Genomic DNA, 20,675 nt, shown 5'->3' on the forward strand with positions numbered 1-20,675 from the left:
TTTAATTATATTTTGACGTTAAAAACTGATCAATTTTATCCTATTCCTTTTGCTTTGAAGGTTTTTTTCTTTGCCCAGGTTGAATTAATGATCGATTTGGTGAACAACATGTGATATTAAGAGGAAATTTTACCATAAGGCAAGAGAAACTTATCAAAAGCTAAAGTTAGAGAATTATTAAGCAAGACTATTGAATTGTATTGGATGTTGTTTTACCATTTAACTAACTCTATACAATAATGAATGGGGAAAATAGAATAGTTGAGAAACCAGCCAATTAGTCAAATTTCATCTTGAAATTTCATGATTGATTATACTTTTAAAACCTAAAGTTATTGATCAATAACAATGTACCATATATTCTTATCATTATGGAGTCAAATTTTGAGTTGCTCTAATTAAAAAGGAAATTGAACTTTATTTTATTTTTTTTAAAATCATTAAATTTTAGTTTTTTTCCTTCTAAAAAGGTACTTTCAATCTAATTTTAATTTTATAATCGTTCAATTAAAAATATTTAGAGAATATTTTTCATGTCAACAATCTAGCTATACGTCATATAAGGCAATGATATTTTTTTAAAAATTAAATATATAATTTAGCAACATTTGTTAACATAATAAATATTTTTAAATTAGATGCCACATAAGGAAAATAAAATTGAAAGAGTCTTTTATAAAATTAAAATTTAGTGATATTAAATAAGAAATTGACATTAGATATTCTTTTTAAAATTATTTGAAAGTTTAGTTTTTTTTTGGATGGATATTTGAAAGTTGGCTAAACCCATCTAGAGGCCCTTGTACTATAGCATTTTTGTTCAAAAAGCCCCTGTACTATTTTTTTGTTATTCAAGTCCCTCTACTTACATAATTTTTGATTTTTAGGTCCTTTTTTGGTTTTTTCCAGTCCCTTTACTTACAATTTTTTTGTTCCTCCAGTCCCTCAAAAGGACCTAAAAATCGGAATTTTGCCAAGTACAGGGACCTGAAGAACAAAAAAATAGTACAAGAACTTTTTGAATAAAATGATATAGTACAAGGGCCTCTAGATGGATTTAACCTTGAAAGTTTAGTTATCCACAAAATCTGTGATCCTATCATCATGTATCAAACATTTTGGGTGCTCTTCATTATAATTGATTTTTTGTTCATATGATCTTAGACATTATTGATTTTATGTACATAGGGCGGTGGATTCATTTATATATTTTCCTTTACGTCAATATCATTCATGTACCTTTTTTTTGGTATATCCTAATAACTGTAGAACTTCTTTCTAAGGATTTTGATTTAAATTATAAAAAAGAATATTCTTTTAAATAACTATATTCTAAGTTATATTTTGGTTCAATTGATTTGAAATAAAATTTCTAAATTAATGTAAAGCTGAACACTATTTGAATTTGCAGTTAAAATAATATATAACTATAATGCAATAAAATAAAACAGAAAGAGGAAGGGAAAAAGAAAAATATTTCAAGAGTGGTTCAGCATAAAGGCAAAGGAATTCCATGTCCATCAATCGTACAAATTACGAGTTGTTCATCCACCTTGTCACTTTTTGAATTAAACCATTTCTCTTGTTGTCAAAGAATTTAAATACCGTTTTAACTGAGTTTTTTTAAATACTATAAATTTTATAAAATGCATAAATTTAAGCAAAATTTAATGTTTAATTGGATAAAAAGTTGTAAGAATTTATTGATTTTTAAAATCCACCATATTGTAAAATCCACCATTTAACACCCTACCTTTTAGATACTGAGGAAAGTACAAGACTTTCAACATTTTTATTGAATTTATAAAAGATGCTCCCTCACTCTGGTGTTAGTAATAGAATATGCTCTAGGGCCATATAATCAATATATATTTATATAAACTAATCTCCATTGCAACTATATATATATATTTTCACGGATGGGGGGAGGGATAAGCAAATTTACTGAATAATTTTTTTCAATTTACTACTACCTCCGTTCTTTTTTAGTTGTCCATTTAATCAATTTTATTTATCTATAAATAGTTGTCCATTTAGAAATCCCATGTGATATTAGCTACTTATCTTCCAAGTTTACCCATCCCTAATAAATGACTCTATGTTTTAATTTAAAAGGTATTTATTAACTAATAGGGCTATATTAATATATTTTTTTATAAATTAATACAAAATAAGCACTATCTTGATATGTGCAATATTGGCTAAATGGACAACTAAAAAAGAACGGAGGGAGTACTAAATAAAGGTTTTATAGTCATTAACTAATTAGTTATTTAATTAATCACTATTGTAATTAAAGTTCTAATTAGAATAGGTAGCTAAATTATCTCCAATTTAGTTTTTAGTATGCAAGAAATAACTAAATTGTCTCCAAATTAGCAGGAATACATATATTTTAGTTTGATTGAACTACAAAATTAAAATACTCTATTTGGTCAATATATTATTATTTAAATTTCTATCTTATTATTTTTAAGGATATTATTAATTAAATTAAGTTAACTATTTAATTACGGTTATTATAAAACCAAAAGAAGAATAAATTCAGTATGGAAAAAATTTAATAACCGAATATATTATATTTACTTTTACAAAAATTCTTAACTAATTTAATATTAATTATAAATAAAAAATTGATATAATTATAATAAATTTAATAATATGCTCATTGACGAGTTACGTTACGAGCCACGTGCATAGCACGTAATGCGAAACTAGTATATATATAAGTGTTCATTAATTTGACTAAGTGTTCATTTATTATATATTATCTTTGATCACATTATGATAGTTTATTATTAAACGTTAAGAATATGAGTGATATCTTTTTATACAAGTGATATAAATGACCGTTCGGGATCGATGGGGTCTTACTAGTAAAGGCATCACATCAGTGACGAAGCCAGCCTAAAAATTAAGATACTGGCACATTTAAAAAATTAAAATATCATAACATGAAAAAATACACCAAAATGTATAATTCTTAAATTTTTTAATCTAAAATAAAATAGAAAGTAAAAAATGCATCAAATTCGCTATGAGAAGGATTAATAAAATTAAGGGTATGTTTTTGAATAGAAAAATGTAGACAATTTTAAAATCAAAGCTTAATTTGGATAGAGACTGTACAATGTGAACTTTTTTTACACGGATTTATATAATGATTAGGTTTTGATATACACTTTCTAACCTTTAATACTTCCTCCGGTTCATAATATTTGTCGCATTTAAGAAATATTTTTTTAACCATAATATATATTTATCAATTAAAATATTAAAAGAGCATTAAACTATTTTTTTAAACTTATTCCCTATTAATTTATTTAAAAAATATAATTTATATAAATAAAAAAAGTTATAAATATCAACAAGTTTCAAAATAGAGTCAGTTTCATAAAAATATTCATTAATTAAGATATAGTAATTTTTTTAATTTTTCATGACTTTGACAAATATTATAAACCAAAAAAATGGTACTATTATAGGCTCATCCAAATTACATAGATTTTACTATAAAATAATGTTTTATGAAGTCGATGAATTTTCTTTATAAACTCCAAGTATCCAAGCAACGTATTAAGTGCAACTCTACAAAGTTAAATTTTACAATTAATCCAGAAATTTAGGTTAGTTTTAATTTAAGTAACTATTCTTTTTCCGATGTGAGGTAGGGCCCAGGCCCAACCTGGCCCTACCTTACATCCGTCTCTACATCACATTATCCCAGAAAGATCATTACCGCTGGTTATTATCCAAATTAGTATGAGATACTAATGGTTGAAAATAGTGAGTCTCATGTAAATATATAAACACTAATGGAGATCAAAATAAACATATAAACACTTAATGATAAATTGAGTTGGTCAAACACTGTCTCTAGATAACACATAGATAGTATTTCATATAATTCAATATATTGTCATCTAGTTCATGATTATATGTATAAGTCCTTCGACTTGTGATGACATGGTTATCTTGTATATAGGTGACTAGCGTTTGATACTTTTATCCCTAAATCTTTCTTGAGCCAGGATCGAGAGAACTGTTGGCTCTAGTTAGTTGTATATGGAGATAGGTGATCAGGAGATAGGAGATTCATTACTCCGGATGAAAAGGGAAAATATTTTATGCCATCTCGAATTGTTCTTGATAAATAAATTCCTGGCCAGGAGAATATGACTTGTTCAGAAGGAGTTTTAATACTAGAAAAGAGTTTCTAGTATATAAAGTCATATTTAATCAAGAATTAGAATTGAGAGATGAGGTCATATGGTCGAGACATTTAGTGTTTGACTGACCATGACAACAGTCGAGATCCGAATCTTATAATGAATAGTGTACAGTAATCATGGACATTAGTTCATTAGAATGCATTGTCATTCATTTCTATTTGAGTAGTTAGTCGTGATATGTAATGCTAGACATCATTCACGATTTATGGGAGTTAATAATTAAATGGGGATCTAATTATTAAGAAAATAAGAAAAGTGTTTCTTATGTCTGTTATTTCCAATTAGAAATGAACCTAGTTAGTCACACACAATAGAGTGTGCAACCGATTGTTTTATAAATGTTGAATTTGGATAAGAATCTAGCATGTCTTGAAATTCAGACTAAATTGAAAAATACGTTTAATGTAGGGACTGATATGTAAGAGTTATAAATTGGAAGAACCTAATTATACTTTAGTCAAATTTTATTGTTAATTGTTAAATTGAGTAATTAGTGAAGACATGCCTGTAAGGTTTTAAGGCTATTTTTGGTGGTTTATTCTTATTGGCTTTATTTAAGATTGGTTGGAAAGCTGGACTGGCATTTGAGGCAAGTAGCATGTACTTTTAAACATACATCTAACCTTAAAAGTTTCTAACAAGTAGCAAAGTCTGACTGGTCTGGATATATTACATGCACAAAACCTAAACCAGAAGTCTAAGTTTGATTGATTGATTTTATTAGGTGATCTTGAAAAACCTATACAACCGTTATTACTCATTTCATGGCAGTCCTACGACGTCTAAGTGATGGCATGTAATTGCATTAATTGGCTAATTTATGTGATTAGTCCTTTAACCGATTAATTTGATATGCTTTTGGAAAGCGGTAAACACTGTAGGCATGCTCAGGGGCAGTTTGGTATACATACAAGATTAGAGGTATTTTTTGACCTCGTTGACTTTGGGTATCTGGCACTCGCGCGGGTTTTGACCATCGGTCTTCTCGGAACGGGTTCTCGGTCAGATCACGAAGCTGTGCATCTCGTTGATCTGGTTCTACTGATTCGATCTAGAGTCTATTCCAAGTTGAGGTTAACCCGTAATCGGCTCTGAAATTTGCTGGTTTGCTGGGCCTCGGGTTCGTGGGCGCGGTTTATACACTATGTTATATTATCAGACCTCTGGGCCCGTTTTACATCAGCCTTTGCCTGTTACAAAAAAAAACATAAAATACATGGAAAACAGTAAATCTGGGTCTAAACGGAATCTAATTCCGAGATCAAACGAACCCGAAAAGATAAATTGAAGATCTAAGAGTCAATCTGAAAACATGATTCATCAAGAACACGAAGCCAAGAAGAGATGGCGGCGCTGGAAATTATAACTGGCAGCGTCGTCAGTTATAGTTGGCGGCAGCGTCGACAGTGATGGCGGTGACGCCATCTTGTCGGCAGGGGCATTAGTTTCGTTCCTCGCTCGTTTTTTCAGTCGTTTTTCGACATTTTTTCATGCAAACACGCTCGACAAGCATCAAACGCATAGGGAAATAACAAAAGTAAACTGGAAATCGATCTAAGACGATTAAACAAGCAGTGAACGTCCTAAATCATGCTTTCTAAAGCAGTTTTAATGGTAAAAAGACGACAAGCGCGCCAAGAACATAATACGAGGCAATTAATTCTAACATGCTTCCTAAGTGCAGAAAATTACATATTTTGAATCTAATCGAATATAAAAATTAGTGCAGACCTAAAACATGCCTTTATATTCCGGTTTCATGGCAAAGATATAAAATTTAATCATGACAATTCTACAATAAACCATGACAATTTGACTGCAGTTATCGCAAAATAAAAACTTTAAATCTAACATGCATCCTAATTAATTGATCATGGCATATTCATGGACATAAAAATCAAAGGAATTAATTAGAGGGTCCTCAAAATTATCGGTATGAATCCTTGGTTCTTTTTCTGGCGAAATGGGTGCGGAAGCCAACTTCGAGTTTGTGCTGGCTGCGTTCTTGGAGAATCAAAGCGTTCTTAGTGTTTTCAGGACTGGATTGAAGTGCAATTTGTGTGTGAAAATTTTGGCCAACTAGGGTTTCTTAGGGGAGGGGATCGAATTTCTATGTTAGGGTTTATGTATTTCTATTCCGACTAGGGGTGTGCATTCGTTTCAAACCGAACCAAACCGAACCAAATTTTGGTGTTTTTTAAAAACCGAACCGAACCAAAATAATAGAAAGTTATAAATTTTTAAATCAAACTGAACCGAACCAGTTGGTTCGGTCGATTATTTCAGTTCGGTTTACATGTAAAACAGTTAGAAAAGTTTTTACGCTCAAAACCGAATCGAACCGACCAACCAAAATTTCCCTACAATCTTAAACCGAACCGAACCGAATTTGTCGGTTCAGTTTTTTGGTTTTGGTTCGGTTTTGCACACCCATAGTTCCGACCCCTTACTCAGTGAGTTAACAATGCTATTTATAGAAGTTAATTAGGTTTAGGGTTAGTTAGAGTTAGAGTTTTATCATATACTAATCTTTATGCTCTTTTCTAATTTTAATTGATGTGTTTAAGATAAGTAATTAAGGTGTTTGAATTAGTGAAAACTACTCTAAAGGGAGCAAATCCCGTATTAAGACTTGATGGTTAAGAAAAACACGTATAAAGCCCGAAAGTATTAAAAACGACTCTTGGGACCCTATGGGTTTAATTATGGTCAATTTTAGTCCGTAAAACTTATATATTGGCCAATAAACTTCTAAGATATTGCAATTAGTCCAATTTATTAGACTTAGACTACAATCTCTTTGATTTTTTATAGGCTAATCCTGGCTAATTACATTTTGATCCTTCAAATTTACAGCTATGCACAGACTACATCTTCTTAGATTCCAGCAAGTAAATCGATAGCTCGTCACCCGGACAGATTTCTCTGGAAATCATCATTGGACATTTCAGTCCCTTATCACTTTTTACATGTCCGGAAAATAGGTGTTTACATCAACCGTGGATCTGCTCCTTACCGAAGCCTAAAGTCTGAAAGGATGTCTTTTATAGTTGAAGAACTAAATCGATATCAAGGTTGTTTTTAAAAGAAAACATGTGTTATTAATTGAAGCTTTTCACTAACCCTCAAAAGATTGCTTGTATTTTGGAGACATTATTCGGGACTCGAGGAACTTGTTTAATTAGTAAGTATTTTTATAGATTCGTAGTTTTTGTTAGACGTTCAACTATGTTTTAGAAAAATATTCAATTTTTTTAAGATGTTATTTTATGAAGTTTTCGGATTTTGGCCCCTCTTCTGCATTCCTGGTATTCAATTCCTAATATCTGATATAAAGTTTTCTTTTCAAAAAAACAAAATGGTAACATAAACGATTTATAATATTTAGATTTTAGATTTAAAAAATACACAGGATTTTAAAAATATTACAAATTAAAATAGTAGATCTTTTTTGGATGAAAAAAAAATTTTTGATCGATGTATTGTAGTAGGCAAAAGATATAAAAAGACTCTCAACTTTTTCTCAAAAGTACATATAAACCCTTTTATTTTTTGGGCACAATTAAGCCCTTGTGCTTTTAAAATTGAATAATTAAACCCTCGTTGTTTTAAAAGTGAACAAATAAACTCTTTTAACTTATTTTTTGGATATATATACTCCCTCAAATTTTCGATAAATATTTTAAACATTAAGATTATTTTTAAATTTTTTCCCATATGATCGTGAGAGACATGTATAAAGAGGTCTTAATCATATTCAGAAAAAGTAAAAGAGTTGATCCGTACTTTTGTCAAAACTAGGAAGATTTTTTATATTTTTTACCATTAACATAAAAAAAAACAGATTTGATCAATTTTAAGTGGTTGAACTGATCAGCCAAAATACCCATCCTCAGTTGTTTCAATCTTACAGCTTTGATTGGGTTATAAACAAGGGAAGAGGCAGCCTTTATTTAGTCACCTGATTTGATTTGGTGGCTCCCAAACTTTATCTTTCCCTTTGTCATTCGCGGCCACTGAATTTTTCGGTCCCCACTTCTGTTGAAGAAGGCATGATTGCTAAGATTACCAACCATGAATTTAATGCCATAATACTATGTCCTTTTCAACCTTTTATATTTCTCTCATGTTTTCTAATATGATTGCAATTCTTTTAATGTGCATTATACCAATGTCTTTATCATCTACACATCTATACAAGAGAATTATGAGCAAATAATTTTAAATTGTTTATATGATCATGGGTTGAGTTTGGAACGGTTCAAGCCCGATCCACTTTCTGATCAAAAGGTGTAAGTATATTTCAGTTTGATTAATTTATTAAAGATCTATCGAATTTTTTAAAATTGATGTAATATTTTTTAGAATTAATTTAGGAAAAACCCATTTTCAAATCCTTAAACTATACCTGTTTTGATTATTTAGTCTTTAAACTAAATTTTATCTTTTACTGGTCCCTTAACTCCACGGATTTGCAATTGTAAGTCCCTGAATGGAAGTCTGTTATGCGCGTAAAAGCCACACTCCGTTAATGAAGCCACATGTCCTACCCTAAAAAATAAATAAAGTCACGTAGGAATTTTTTTTTGTTGACCGGTTAAACCAGTTACCTCTCCACACTTTGTTCATCTTCTTCCCTAAACACAACCATTCACTTATTTTCATTTCTTTCATCCAATCCTTTTAAAACAAAAATCAAGAGAAACCCACAAAGCTTACTTCATTACCTGTAATGACATAATTATATACTTTGGTTCTTTCATCTTTTCTCTTCTTTTCTTTTAAATTCAATTTTGGCAAAAATAGAATTATTTGCAGAGAAATAAGTGATGCAAACTTCACTCACAAAGCAATGGAAGCAACAGCAACCTCATGAGAAAAATCAATCTCTTTTCGATTCGATTTGCTTCCATCGCAACAATTTCCGGCGGTGACTTTTTCTTTTCTAATTGCCTTTAATTTTAGTTACGTTATCAACGAAGCAACTGTCGGGACCACCGACGCCGCCACTCTTCGTCGTAGCAGCAGGGTATTCTTCTCCGGCGTCCACCCGTTCACCAGCGGCAACATATTATTCCTCTTCAGCTATGGTTGGGTTTTTGGGTTTTCCGGTAATTAATTATTTCTTTAATTTTTGTTTGTAATTAAACCCATTTAACTAGATTTTAGCTAATTTTGTTTACTTATAGGTCAAATTTGAGTTTGAGTTTCATCTCTTTTGTGGTTATGTAATTTCCAGATTATGTGTATATGATTTGGCTGGCTTCTAATATTTAATTTCTCTCACAACCTCAAAAATCTAAAACTAAAGGTAGTAGCGAAGACTACCTTGGCCATTGGATTCGAGAACAGAGAATTCCACTTGTTCATCTTGTCTTAGCAACCAAGGTTTTCAATTCAAATTCAAATCCTTTTTCTTTTTACTGATTCTGTTCCTTACAATTTACTTGTTCATTATTTGGTCGATTAATAATGAGGTCAATCATTGTGCGAATCATCAGTTCACCTAATTCTGGGTTGTTTGTTTAGTTTTCTCTTAGGCTCTGTTTTAAAGTATGGTAGAGAAAGTTTCATCTTTTGGTGTTCTTCATGTGCAGCGTTTCTCATTGTTTAAATGGGTTTGATGATTTGTTAGAAAAGAGTATTAATTTGAAATGTTTAATTAGTTTGAGTTTTTCTTCTTTTGCAGCAGGAGGTCGTTCTTCTCCGGCGTCCACCTGTTCACCAGCGGCAATAAATTATTCCTCTTGACAACGATCTCGGATTGATTTTTCTATGGTGGTTGAGTTTTGGAGTAATAGGATTGTTGAATGGGGACAAATAAAGAAGAAGCATAAAGATACGAATAGGCTGTTTGGTTGAGAAGAAGAAGAGAAAAATTAGCCATTTAGGTTCTTCTTGTTTGCAGCTTAGGTAAAAAAAATTGAAAATAAATAAATTCTCTTTCCTATGTGTAGATTATGTGGACCTTTTTAAAAATTAACGCGTTAAATTTGGAGCGTGATTTCACGCACTTAACAGACTTCCATTTAAGGACTTATAATTGCGAATCCGTGGAGTTAAAGGACCAGTAAAAGATAAAATTTAGTTTAAGGACTAGATAATCAAAACAGGTATAGTTTAAGGACCTGGAAATGGGTTTTTCCATTAATTTATACGAACCATGCATGTATCATTCTAGTTGACAATTTTTCTTTTTTTCTTTTTTTTTGATAAATTGAATACTCAATTGTCATGTATTGCTCAAGTAAATTAATTGAAAAAATTAGATATATTTCCAACAAATTTATAAAAATGGGATAAATTTAGAACATTTAAAAGGTTTGATAAGTTTTAATTTTTTTTTTGGCTTTTATAGGACCTTTGATATTTTTTTGAACCTTTTACCCTCTAATTTTATTTTATTTTTCAAAATAACCCTCTAATTAAACCCTCTTCATATTGGTGATTTTATTTATTTTGTTATCAAATTTACTTCTGCCTCTGTTCTCTTTTGTTTGTCTTTTTTTAAAGTTCTTTTGTTTCAAAATATTTGTCCACTACAAATTTCAATGATATATTTCAATTTTGTTTTTCATTGTTGCCCTTTACTTTAATTAGTGGAGTAGAGATAGCATTTATTAATATGTGAACTTTACTATATCAATGTAAGGTTATTTAGTCATTTATATGAAATTTTAATGACTTTCTTAATACGCGTGTTTTGTTAAATAAATTCATTTTAAGTTTTGGATCAGCTAGGTCCCAAATTTGCCTTTTGTATTCAAATAAGTCCATATTTTGAAGTGTATAATTTTATGGTTACTTGACCTAAATTGAGAGGGTGTTTGGCCTAATTGACCGAAAAGTTAACATGGACTAATTTGACCCCGAAAATACAAGTCTTAAATCTAATTGATCTATAAAATTAAAATGGACGTATTTAATCCCAAAATATAAGTTCGAAGGCCGCGTTGACCCATTGCTCAATTAATTACTCCAAAATCTATAAAAAAACTCATTAATTATAATTGATATATTCAAATATTCTTATAATACCCTTTAAAGTTTTTAAGAGTGAAGCATTATGAAGGTACTGCATTTAATGCTCATGCAATAAAATTATAAGAGTAGTTTGATGAATTTATTCTAAATTATCAATAAATATAGTTACTATTTCTATTTTTATAAGACAAAAATGTACCTATTTTTTCTATATTTATGAGACGGATGGAGTATCATTGAATATAGGCTTTACATACCAAAAGTTTCATATAGGCTAAACTTTTATTTTTATCTAGAATCTCTTTAAAGTTTTATATTCATTACATCCATTTACCGTTTTCTATTTAATGGATTATTTATAGACGGAAATTGTAAGCGTGTAACTCAGCACTGTTAAGTCATTAATAAATTTTCACGTCAAAAATAATAAAAGAACCTCTTTACTTTCATTTATTTATCTAGTCCATTTATTTTAAGTTGTTCTTATTCTATAGGCCCTTAAATTTATTATTTGTATTATTTATCTAGTCACTTTCTAAGTTCGATGATATCTCATTAATGTGTCGAGTAATATGGACACCTAAATCGATCTCATGTTTATTTTACGGAGAGTATATATAATGCATGCTCATTTTCCATCAAAAAAAAATCTATAAATTAAAAATAAGTTAAAAATAGGGACTAATTAACAAAGACAGTTTCAAAAAAGGACCAAATTAATAAATTTTTGAAAGTATAGGGATCGAAAGATAGATTTAGCCTGAAATATATATCAAATTATCAAGTAACAGAAAGAGAATTAGGTAAGGGTTCATGGGCAGCGACTGTCGAAGTCAGCAACCTGCAATCATCTGATGACAAAAACTGAGACCCTTGCACTGAAACTGCACCAATAATCTCAAGCAGAACACGTTCAAACTCCTCGCCGTCGATCCATTCATGAATTTCTGCATTGATCTTCACAGAATTCCGACAGATTAATTCCCACACAGGAAATTTCTTCCTAGGCATCAGAAAATCATCCCTAGTAAGCTTCAAGCTAGGGCAATAATCACCATCTCCATCCCCGAGATATACGATTCTCTTCTTGTTATTGTCTTCCGAAGCTTGGATTCTTTCAACAATACGGCCCTTACACATATTCGCAGGGCAGAGAGCGCAGCAACCATGGTCATGGAATGGGAGGATATTTAATCTCCCTTGTTCATCAACAAATCCAGGGTTTGTGTTAATCGCATAGAAACAATCCCTCAAACCGACATGTTTCAATATTGTATCGATAAAGAATGTGTTTGAGTTGCTAATGATCCTCAACTCGCAACCAGAAGCATGCGCGGATTTAAGAGCATGAACGATACATGGATGGATAGGAATACGGTTTAGCACTTCGACAATCTGATGAATTGTTATCCCTCGCGAGTGAAGTTCTTTCGTAATTCTTGTCATTACGGAGTTCAATGGCATTGTGGGGAGTAATTGATTGAACAAATCTATAAGACCGAATTCTTCAACGACCCAATAATCGCTATCAACATCGATTATTGTCTTGTCGAAATCTAGAATCACCAAAATTTCAGCCATATTCGAAGAGAAATTGACTTTCATTAGTGCAGCAGTCATAGAACCCGACATTTATATGGGTTCCATGTAGCATTAGGAGAATAAAGAGGAGAATAAAGGGGAGAACCCTATAGTTATATCCTTGATCATTTTTGACATTAAATCATGGCCATCAAGGTGTGAAGCCAAAATAACATATTTTCATTTGATGTTCAATTCACTTAGAGGAGCATTTCAATGAATTTCTTAAAAGATTCGAACTATTTTTATTTATAGAATTTAATAACAATAGATTAAAAGAACTACCGAATATTTATTATACAAATTTAGGATGAAAAATAGATTTGACACTACATATGGAGAGAGCAAAATTTTACTCTATTGTATATCCTATTTACAATATTTCTCTTAAAATAAAATATCTATTTCTTTTCTACATACTTTATTTTTTTTTCTTTTATAAGATACAAAAATAAAAAAATACACTAAGGTCGAGTTTGCTTTAATTAATTCTAGTGCAGAATTCATTTTATTTCTAAATAAATTATATTTAGAATTTGAAAATTAATGTTTATGTTTGATATCACAAACATTAAGTATGGAATTCACTGTAAATGAAATTAAAAATTATATTTTGTGTAATTTCATATTTCATTAAATATATTTTATTCGTCAAAATTAACATTTTTGTATAGGGTTAATTACATAAAAAATCACGATTTTTACATGTAGTTTTGTTTTAATCACGACTTTTAAAAGTTGGCATTTATATACACGACCTTTCATTTTGTTTCAAATTTGTCACCAAAGTAAAATTTGGTGTATTTTTTATGACTAAAAATTCATAATCCTACATACTCTAACCGAAAGATAATAAAATTTGATTTTGATTTATAATTTGGATCTTTAATTAATGGTTTAGTGAAGAATTTAGTCAATCAAAATACATTGAAATGATGAATTTGAAAAATTGAAAGGTCGTGCCTTTAAATGCCACCTTTTAAAAAATCGTGATTAAAATGAAATTACATGTAAAAGTCGTGATTTTTTCATGTAATTAACCCTTTTGTATATATATTCTTATTTATATATTCCTTTTTAAATTTTCAATTAATTATATAAAAAGGTATTATCAATTAAAAACTTATTTTTTTTAAATATATGTAATTTATAGATTCTCTAAAATTATAAATTTTCTTTAATTAAAATACTATTTCGCTAACATTTGATCCAAGGAATTCTTCCTCTTAAATTAGTGATGAGAAAACAATTGAATACGACGACATGAACAAATACTTCGCTGAGAAAAGGGAAGTAGAGTTGGAACATAAGCTATTCTCTACAACAGCTCCCATGAATGAAATGTAAAAAAAATTGAGACTATGAGTTAATAAATTAAAATGAATGATACAAGTGATGCCAAGGCTAGATCTTGTGCTGCCATAAACATATATATATATATAGCTTCATTTACAATTACATAATGCAATTCTTTCATATGTAAAAATCACTTTGCTTCGACTGAGCCTTGATGTCTTTCAATTTCTTCAATATGTTTGCAAAGTAATCCTGCAAATATTTATCCAATGTCACTATATCTTTCTGCTCTACACCCAGTAACTTATACGTCTCATTCATAGGCGCCGAGAAAACAGTATCACTCGTCAGAACCTGCCAGCCAAGAAAAAGATTAGCAGTTCTATCAATGTCTATAAATACGTAAATTGTAGACATGCAATTTTGTTTCCAAAAATTATAACAAAGTAGAAAAAGTTACGAAAAATCAAGAATCAATTTAAGATTTTACAAGAAGAATATTCACCAGTAATAGATTCTGGTTCTACAACAAGATTATTAACGCCTATGTTCTTCAATAATTAATAGGTTTCCAATTTCCATGCGATAGTTTGCTCGACTAGGATAAGTAGAACGCTTGAAAGAGGTCAACTATTTAATTGATTTCAAAAGAATGGAAAAACAATATTTCTTATAAGAATAAGTTTATATATATAAAGTTTCAAAAGCATTTCCATTTCGAAACTGGAGAGGTTCACGTGCAACATTGATCACAAACAATTCTTGAAGGATACTCCCAAGTAAGTTCGCCAATCGCTAGCAAAGTTAAATTTTAGAAATTATGCTACTCATGTCTGACATCAAATCTTGTGAATTATGAATCGTTCCACCTTGTTATGTTGTATCGTTACTTTTGACTGAATCTAAAATTTAAAGCACCTAATTGTTCTAACAGGTGAAATCTTCCACAGTTAAAAAGGAGCAGACAGTTTAGTAAATCTTCTTTAGTCATTTCTTGTGCGCAGAAAGAAAATTTAGACAAAAACTTATCTATTTCAATCATTATGGCATGTTTTGAAGTAGATATAACATGGCAAGAAAGTGTAAAGAATCTTGAGCATTCGATACCTCTGAAAAAGCCAGTCTATCAGCAACGTCACTAGTCCACTCAAAACACCGTGTCAGTTGACGAGTAAATCCTAAAACTGAGACCGGAACAGTGGTTACATTGGCATCCTGCCCTGCCAGCCTTTCACACAATGTAATTACCTAAGACCAAAGACAACGGATTAGCATGCAAAAAACAGAACTGTAAAAAAGAAGTACTAGAGGGCAGAATAGTGCTCAACAAATACGCTTTGGGTTGCTACCAAATCAGTAGCAAGAAGACAAATCATTCGCATGAGATCACGGATATGAACAGCAAAACAAATAATTGGAAAAGGCAGTAATGTAGATTTTGTTCTATCACTTGTTTACCTCTTGTGTTGTCCATGCTCGAGGACCAGCAAAAGTTAGAAGCTTTCCATTAATACTCTCATTCCGTAATGCAATAAATGTCAACCGAGCTATATCCTGAACATAAAATTACAGCTATGGTTTTTAACAGGAGTAAAACTGATCAACTAAATAAAGGAAAGCATTTAGTTCATGTCCTCACAAAACCAAAAGCAATCACATTAATGTAACCTGGGTGTCCATATAAGCAACTCTCGTGGGGGCATCAGTTCCCCAAACAGATTTTTCTTCTAGTATAGGTACTGCATACTGCCCAATAAGGCCCTGATCAATTTGCCAAAAAGAGCATTAGACTTAACAGTTGAATGAACGATAGAAATGTTATAAATTTATCTAGAAACAAAAACAAAGTAGAAGTAAAGGAAATGAATGAACTTCAGAGAGACATTTACCTGCATGAAGCCACACAACCGTATAATGACGTGATTAAGGCCAGAGTCCTTCAGAAATTTCTCTGTGCAATACTTGATCTCCATAAGCGGAACTTCAGGATGCTTGTCACAGTTATGAATTGAATAAAACACATACTTCTGAATTCCCATTGCTTTTGCACATTGTATCAGAGCAACTTTTCCTTCCCAATCTACCTAAACAGAAGACATGGATTAGATTCAGACCAACAAATGAATCAGTCAAGTTAATTATTTCAGAAATCTCTAAAACCTTGTACGAAATAAATCATATGAAAATCATGTCAACCCAATTCTTGCAAATATATGTCAACTATATAAGCTTTAAAAAACATGAAATACATAAGGCTGTGCTCCAAATAGATGAACTCCGAAAAAATTCATGAATCTCATTTAGTTACTATCAAAAACTTGTCCATTCTGACATAAATGTAAACAAAAATTATGTCGAATTCTACAACATTAGTGCTGTGAAATTGAGTTATGAACATTTAAAAGTAGTGCTATAAAATTGAATTCTACTACATTACTGTTGCAAAAATATTAAGTGAACGAAGCTCACTAAGATGTGGCGTATTGAGTTAAAATCTTCAATCAATAAACAACAATTAATTCTAGGTAAAACGCTTGACTGGACATGTCATATGGATTGCAATTAACCCATAAAACCACCAAATGGTCGGATTTTATCCAATCACGCCACATATTACACTATCAATAAGACACTTATAGTCCTAGATAATGAATGGTTTCACTTTCACCTAAGGCCATGTTTGGTTCATGGAATAGAATAGTATGGGATAGAAAAGTTATTCCATAAGGAATGGAATAGCCATTCTTTAGTTTTTGAGAGGAGTGTTTATTCCACAAAATCATGGAATAGCAATTCTTTGGAATACCTATTCTATGAACCAAAGCAAAGAATTGCCATTCTATACGGAATAACTATTCCATTCCGCACCTATTCCATGAACCAAACATGGCCTAAGAAATTCTCTTGAACCGGTTCAAAACAACAATGTTCCACAGGGTTAATAGACTTTAAAAACTAACCGTTTTAATAGGCTCTTCAGGACGTCCAGTGGCACAGTCGATAACAGTATGAATCCCAACCAATGTAGCCGGTATGGTCTCCGGTTTACTAAGATCTGCCTGCTTATCAAACAAACACAGACTCACAATCAATCTAAACACAACGAATATCTATACCGTTGCGCCAAGTCATTCTTACAACAAATAAAAAAATGTTAGAATATTTAATGATAAAAAAATAAATAATAATTAAAGATACTCAACTGTTCATTGACATGTTGTAAAAATGACGTGGGACTAGTAAAATTATTCTAAATTTAAGAGAAAAAGACGAACATTAACAACAGTAGCACCCCAATCGCGAAGAAAATCAGCCGGAGCAGGACGAGGCCTAACAAGGCAGCGAACATCGTAGCCTTCATCAAGAGCCCGCCTCACAATCTGTCTACCCAAAGTTCCCGTCGGACCAACCACAAGTATGCTAGTCGCCCTAACCGGAGTCCCCGGCCCAAGATTCACCGCGCCAGTGGCCGCCTCCGCCGCGCTCGCATTGCAAATCATTGACGCCGCACTCCGCGCATTACATTTACCCGAGGGAAGAGAACTTAGAAGGGGGGGAGTTAAATTGCGGTGCCATGAGAGTGAATTGGCGTTGCTGTTGGTAGAATACATTTGGTGACGGGATTTTGCGGGCGTGGCTAATTGTGTTGGGAGTCTAAGGAGTGCCATTGTTAGTTGGGTTCTGTTTTTTTGCAGTGGTGACACTGAGTTAAGTGAAAGAGAAGAAGAAAATTATGGATAAGGAAACTGCCACGTATCTTCTACTTCTTTAATATGTGGATTAGGATTTTTTGCCACGTCGTTACTCATTTTTTAAGGCATAATGTATATCTGGGTCCCTGCAGTATCACACTTTTAATAATTGAGTCCCTGTATTAAATCACGTTCATATTTTGACCCTTTGAATTAAATTGGGTTAAATAACTTGGTTTTAAACACCAAACAAATATCAAATGCTACTATGCTTAATTACAGGGACTAAACCTCTAAATTTGCCAAGATTCATTGCGAGAAATATAAGGGCTCTCTAGCCAATGCTATGACGGCTAAAAACTTGCTTACCAAGAAACTAATCTCCTCGTGCTTTTCATCAAAAAAAGAAATATCTCCAAGTGCTAACAGAAAAGATTTGTTCACTCTCCTAGTCCTAACAGGAAAATATTTGTTCACTCCTAGACCTAACAGGAAAAAGATCTGTTCACTCTAGTCCTTATACCTATTTAAATAAACCCTAGATTAGGGTTTTACAACTACACCACTTAGTTCAGTAGTTCTAAATTTTACTCAATCAATTTCTTTTGCTTCTTTGAGTGTAAATTAGTGAACATGGCCGACATTTTAGTAATTCTCGATTTCGACAAAACAATTATCGACGTTGATAGCGATTACTGGATTGTCGACGAATTTGGCGTTACGAATTTGTTCGATGAACTTCTGCCCGCTATGACATTGAACTCTGTCATGACCAGGGTGATGGACAGCCTTCACAGGCAAGGAATCACGATCTATCAGATTGCTGAAGTGTTGAAGCGTATTCCGATCCATCCACGGATCGTTAATGCGCTTAAAATGGCGCATGCTTCGGGTTGTGAGTTGCGGATTATTAGCGATGCTAACACATTCTTTATCGATACAGTGTTGGAACATGTTGGTTTAAGGGATTGCTTCTCTGAGATTAACACAAACCCTGGATTTCTTGATGAACAAGGCAGGTTGAACATCGCTCCATTCCATGATCATGGGTGCTGCCATCTCTGCCCTGCCAATATGTGTAAGGGTCTTATCGTTGAGAGAATCAAAGCTTCAATGGAAGGAAAGAAGAAGAGAATTATATATCTTGGCGATGGGGAGGGTGATTACTGTCCGAGCATGAAGCTTACTAAGGGCGATTTTGTGATGCCGAGGAAGAACTTCCCTGTCTGGGATTTAATCTGTCAGAATCCTGCGATAATTCGCTCAGAAATTCATGAGTGGATAGATGGGGACGAGTTTGAATGTGTTCTACTCGAGATTATTGGTGCAATTTCAGTACAAGGGATCATTGGTGATTTCAGGTTGCTGCCTTCACTAGTTGCTGCCAGTGAGGCCTTGCCTAATAAGGCTCTATCTGTTACATAAATTTGTAATTCAACACTACTAACAGTGCTTTGAAATAGTTTTCTTGTTTATTCTTTGAAGTTTGTTAGTCAAAATAAGGTCTGATTTAGTGCCATTAATCTCTCTAGTTAGTTGAATTTTTTTAGTAGTAATGAGTTCCATTGTAAGCCTATAAATGGGCACTTTCATAATTCAATAACATACAGAAAACATTTGCAGTCAAATTCCAGTCTTTCATTGCTTTATACCCAACATTTTGAATGGATTTATGTTTGGCAAACATGTGCTAGATCTCTCTGATATGACATCATTTGTATGAATGAAAGGAAAGCAAACTTTTTCTCAAACACCTACATGTATTGCTTGCATTAAAACGAACAAAAGAGTCTTAAGTGCATTTTATTTTCTATATTTAGAGTACAAAAGAATGCAAAAATAATCAAAAGAAATATATGTCATGTTCCCTTTCTATACCCATCTCGCCTTACGGAAGAAGAATCAATAAATTTTGCAACTACTAGTAACTTTGTTACAGGAAGCTGTACTTCCATTCGCATCTAATTTCTATAAGCTATCATTTACAAATATATGACATCGAAACTGGCCTGCTTATTGTCCAAGTCCTTAATTATATACAAGGAGCACCTTCTCCTGATGAAAAAATGGTTTAGCTAAGAGCATTCGGTGGGTGAGAGAGCAGTCTCATTTATGAATCTCACCCCTGCCTGGCTTCACCTCATTGGCATCCCCCATGAATCTAATCTGATGCGTATGAGCTTTTTGAGGCAAAATCTTCCAGCGTCATGTTATGTCGGTTGAAGAACAATTTGTGTAGTTTTAGAATTTGGTCAAATTGTTGGCTTGTGCCTAAAATTTTAAAAATAGTTAACTCTGCATCTCAGGTTTTGTATATCCATGTCCAGCCGATTTAAGAGCCTGCCTGTAATCAAATCTCCTAAGTATAGCCTACAAAAGAAATATATCATACAAAAATTAGTCTTTACTGTGATAGGTGTCCCAACAAACATGGTGCAGCCATGAGAAAGCAACTATGTGCTCGCAATAAGGTTCGCCAATAATCTGAGTCATTTTGGTGTAAGAATACTGATCTTAAGCCTAATTGGTACTTCAAAATAAACAGGAACTAAAACAAAGGAAAATACTTCTGAATGAAAATAGGAGCAGTTTGATTAGTTCTGGAAAACATATCAGCCTAATCATGAGTTCGGGTGCATCTGTTAGATTGCCAATTCGGACAGTAGGGTTGCCTCATTTTTACTGCATGAACATAAATGAATCAATGGGACTGCGCTTAAAGAAGGATGTTTGTTGCTGCATTTACATCGTTTCTGTCGTGCACAAGTGATTGTCTAGCTGAGTTCAAAGTGGCAGTTGAGCCTTCTGGTGGCTATGCAGGAGGAGCAGGATAGGATCTCTGAAATCAAAGTCAGAATAAAATTTTGTGATGGATTAGATTAAATAGCAT

General features: G+C 32.1%; 3 protein-coding genes across 3 annotated transcripts; 1 reads left to right on the forward strand and 2 right to left on the reverse strand.

Annotated features, from left to right (window-relative positions):
• Positions 1–11,903: 11,903 nt before the first annotated feature.
• LOC126680628 (inorganic pyrophosphatase 2-like) lies at positions 11,904–12,876 on the reverse strand. The gene has a single exon (XM_050375778.2). The coding sequence runs from the start codon at positions 12,846–12,848 to the stop codon at positions 11,997–11,999; it is 852 nt and encodes a 283-aa protein (XP_050231735.1). The 5' UTR covers positions 12,849–12,876; the 3' UTR covers positions 11,904–11,996.
• Positions 12,877–14,141: 1,265 nt separating this feature from the next.
• Positions 14,142–17,814, reverse strand: LOC126680622 (protein HIGH CHLOROPHYLL FLUORESCENCE PHENOTYPE 244, chloroplastic). The gene is made up of 7 exons (XM_050375773.2): positions 17,369–17,814; positions 17,054–17,152; positions 15,983–16,177; positions 15,762–15,854; positions 15,552–15,647; positions 15,201–15,341; positions 14,142–14,447 (listed from the first exon to the last, which is right to left on the reverse strand). The coding sequence occupies exons 1-7, from the start codon at positions 17,759–17,761 to the stop codon at positions 14,271–14,273; spliced, it is 1,194 nt and encodes a 397-aa protein (XP_050231730.1). The 5' UTR covers positions 17,762–17,814; the 3' UTR covers positions 14,142–14,270.
• A 493-nt stretch (positions 17,815–18,307) lies between these two features.
• LOC126680629 (inorganic pyrophosphatase 2-like) lies at positions 18,308–19,404 on the forward strand. Its single transcript, XM_050375779.2, has one exon. The coding sequence runs from the start codon at positions 18,419–18,421 to the stop codon at positions 19,208–19,210; it is 792 nt and encodes a 263-aa protein (XP_050231736.1). The 5' UTR covers positions 18,308–18,418; the 3' UTR covers positions 19,211–19,404.
• Positions 19,405–20,675: the final 1,271 nt, after the last annotated feature.

Source organism: Mercurialis annua, linkage group LG5, assembly GCF_937616625.2.
Source record: "Mercurialis annua linkage group LG5, ddMerAnnu1.2, whole genome shotgun sequence".
Classification (NCBI taxonomy): Eukaryota; Viridiplantae; Streptophyta; class Magnoliopsida; order Malpighiales; family Euphorbiaceae; genus Mercurialis; species Mercurialis annua.

Excerpts from the sequence above, each read along its gene's own strand:
- LOC126680628 (XM_050375778.2), bottom strand. The coding sequence starts at position 12,848 with ATGTCGGGTTCTATGACTGCTGCACTAATGAAAGTCAATTTCTCTTCG.
- LOC126680622 (XM_050375773.2), bottom strand. The coding sequence starts at position 17,761 with ATGGCACTCCTTAGACTCCCAACACAATTAGCCACGCCCGCAAAATCC. Across the intron at positions 17,153-17,368 it reads GGGGTGCTACTGTTGTTAAT|GCAGATCTTAGTAAACCGGA; the intron begins GTTCGTCTTTTT and ends TTTGATAAGCAG. Across the intron at positions 16,178-17,053 it reads CTGAAGAGCCTATTAAAACG|GTAGATTGGGAAGGAAAAGT; the intron begins GTTAGTTTTTAA and ends TCTTCTGTTTAG.
- LOC126680629 (XM_050375779.2), top strand. The coding sequence starts at position 18,419 with ATGGCCGACATTTTAGTAATTCTCGATTTCGACAAAACAATTATCGAC.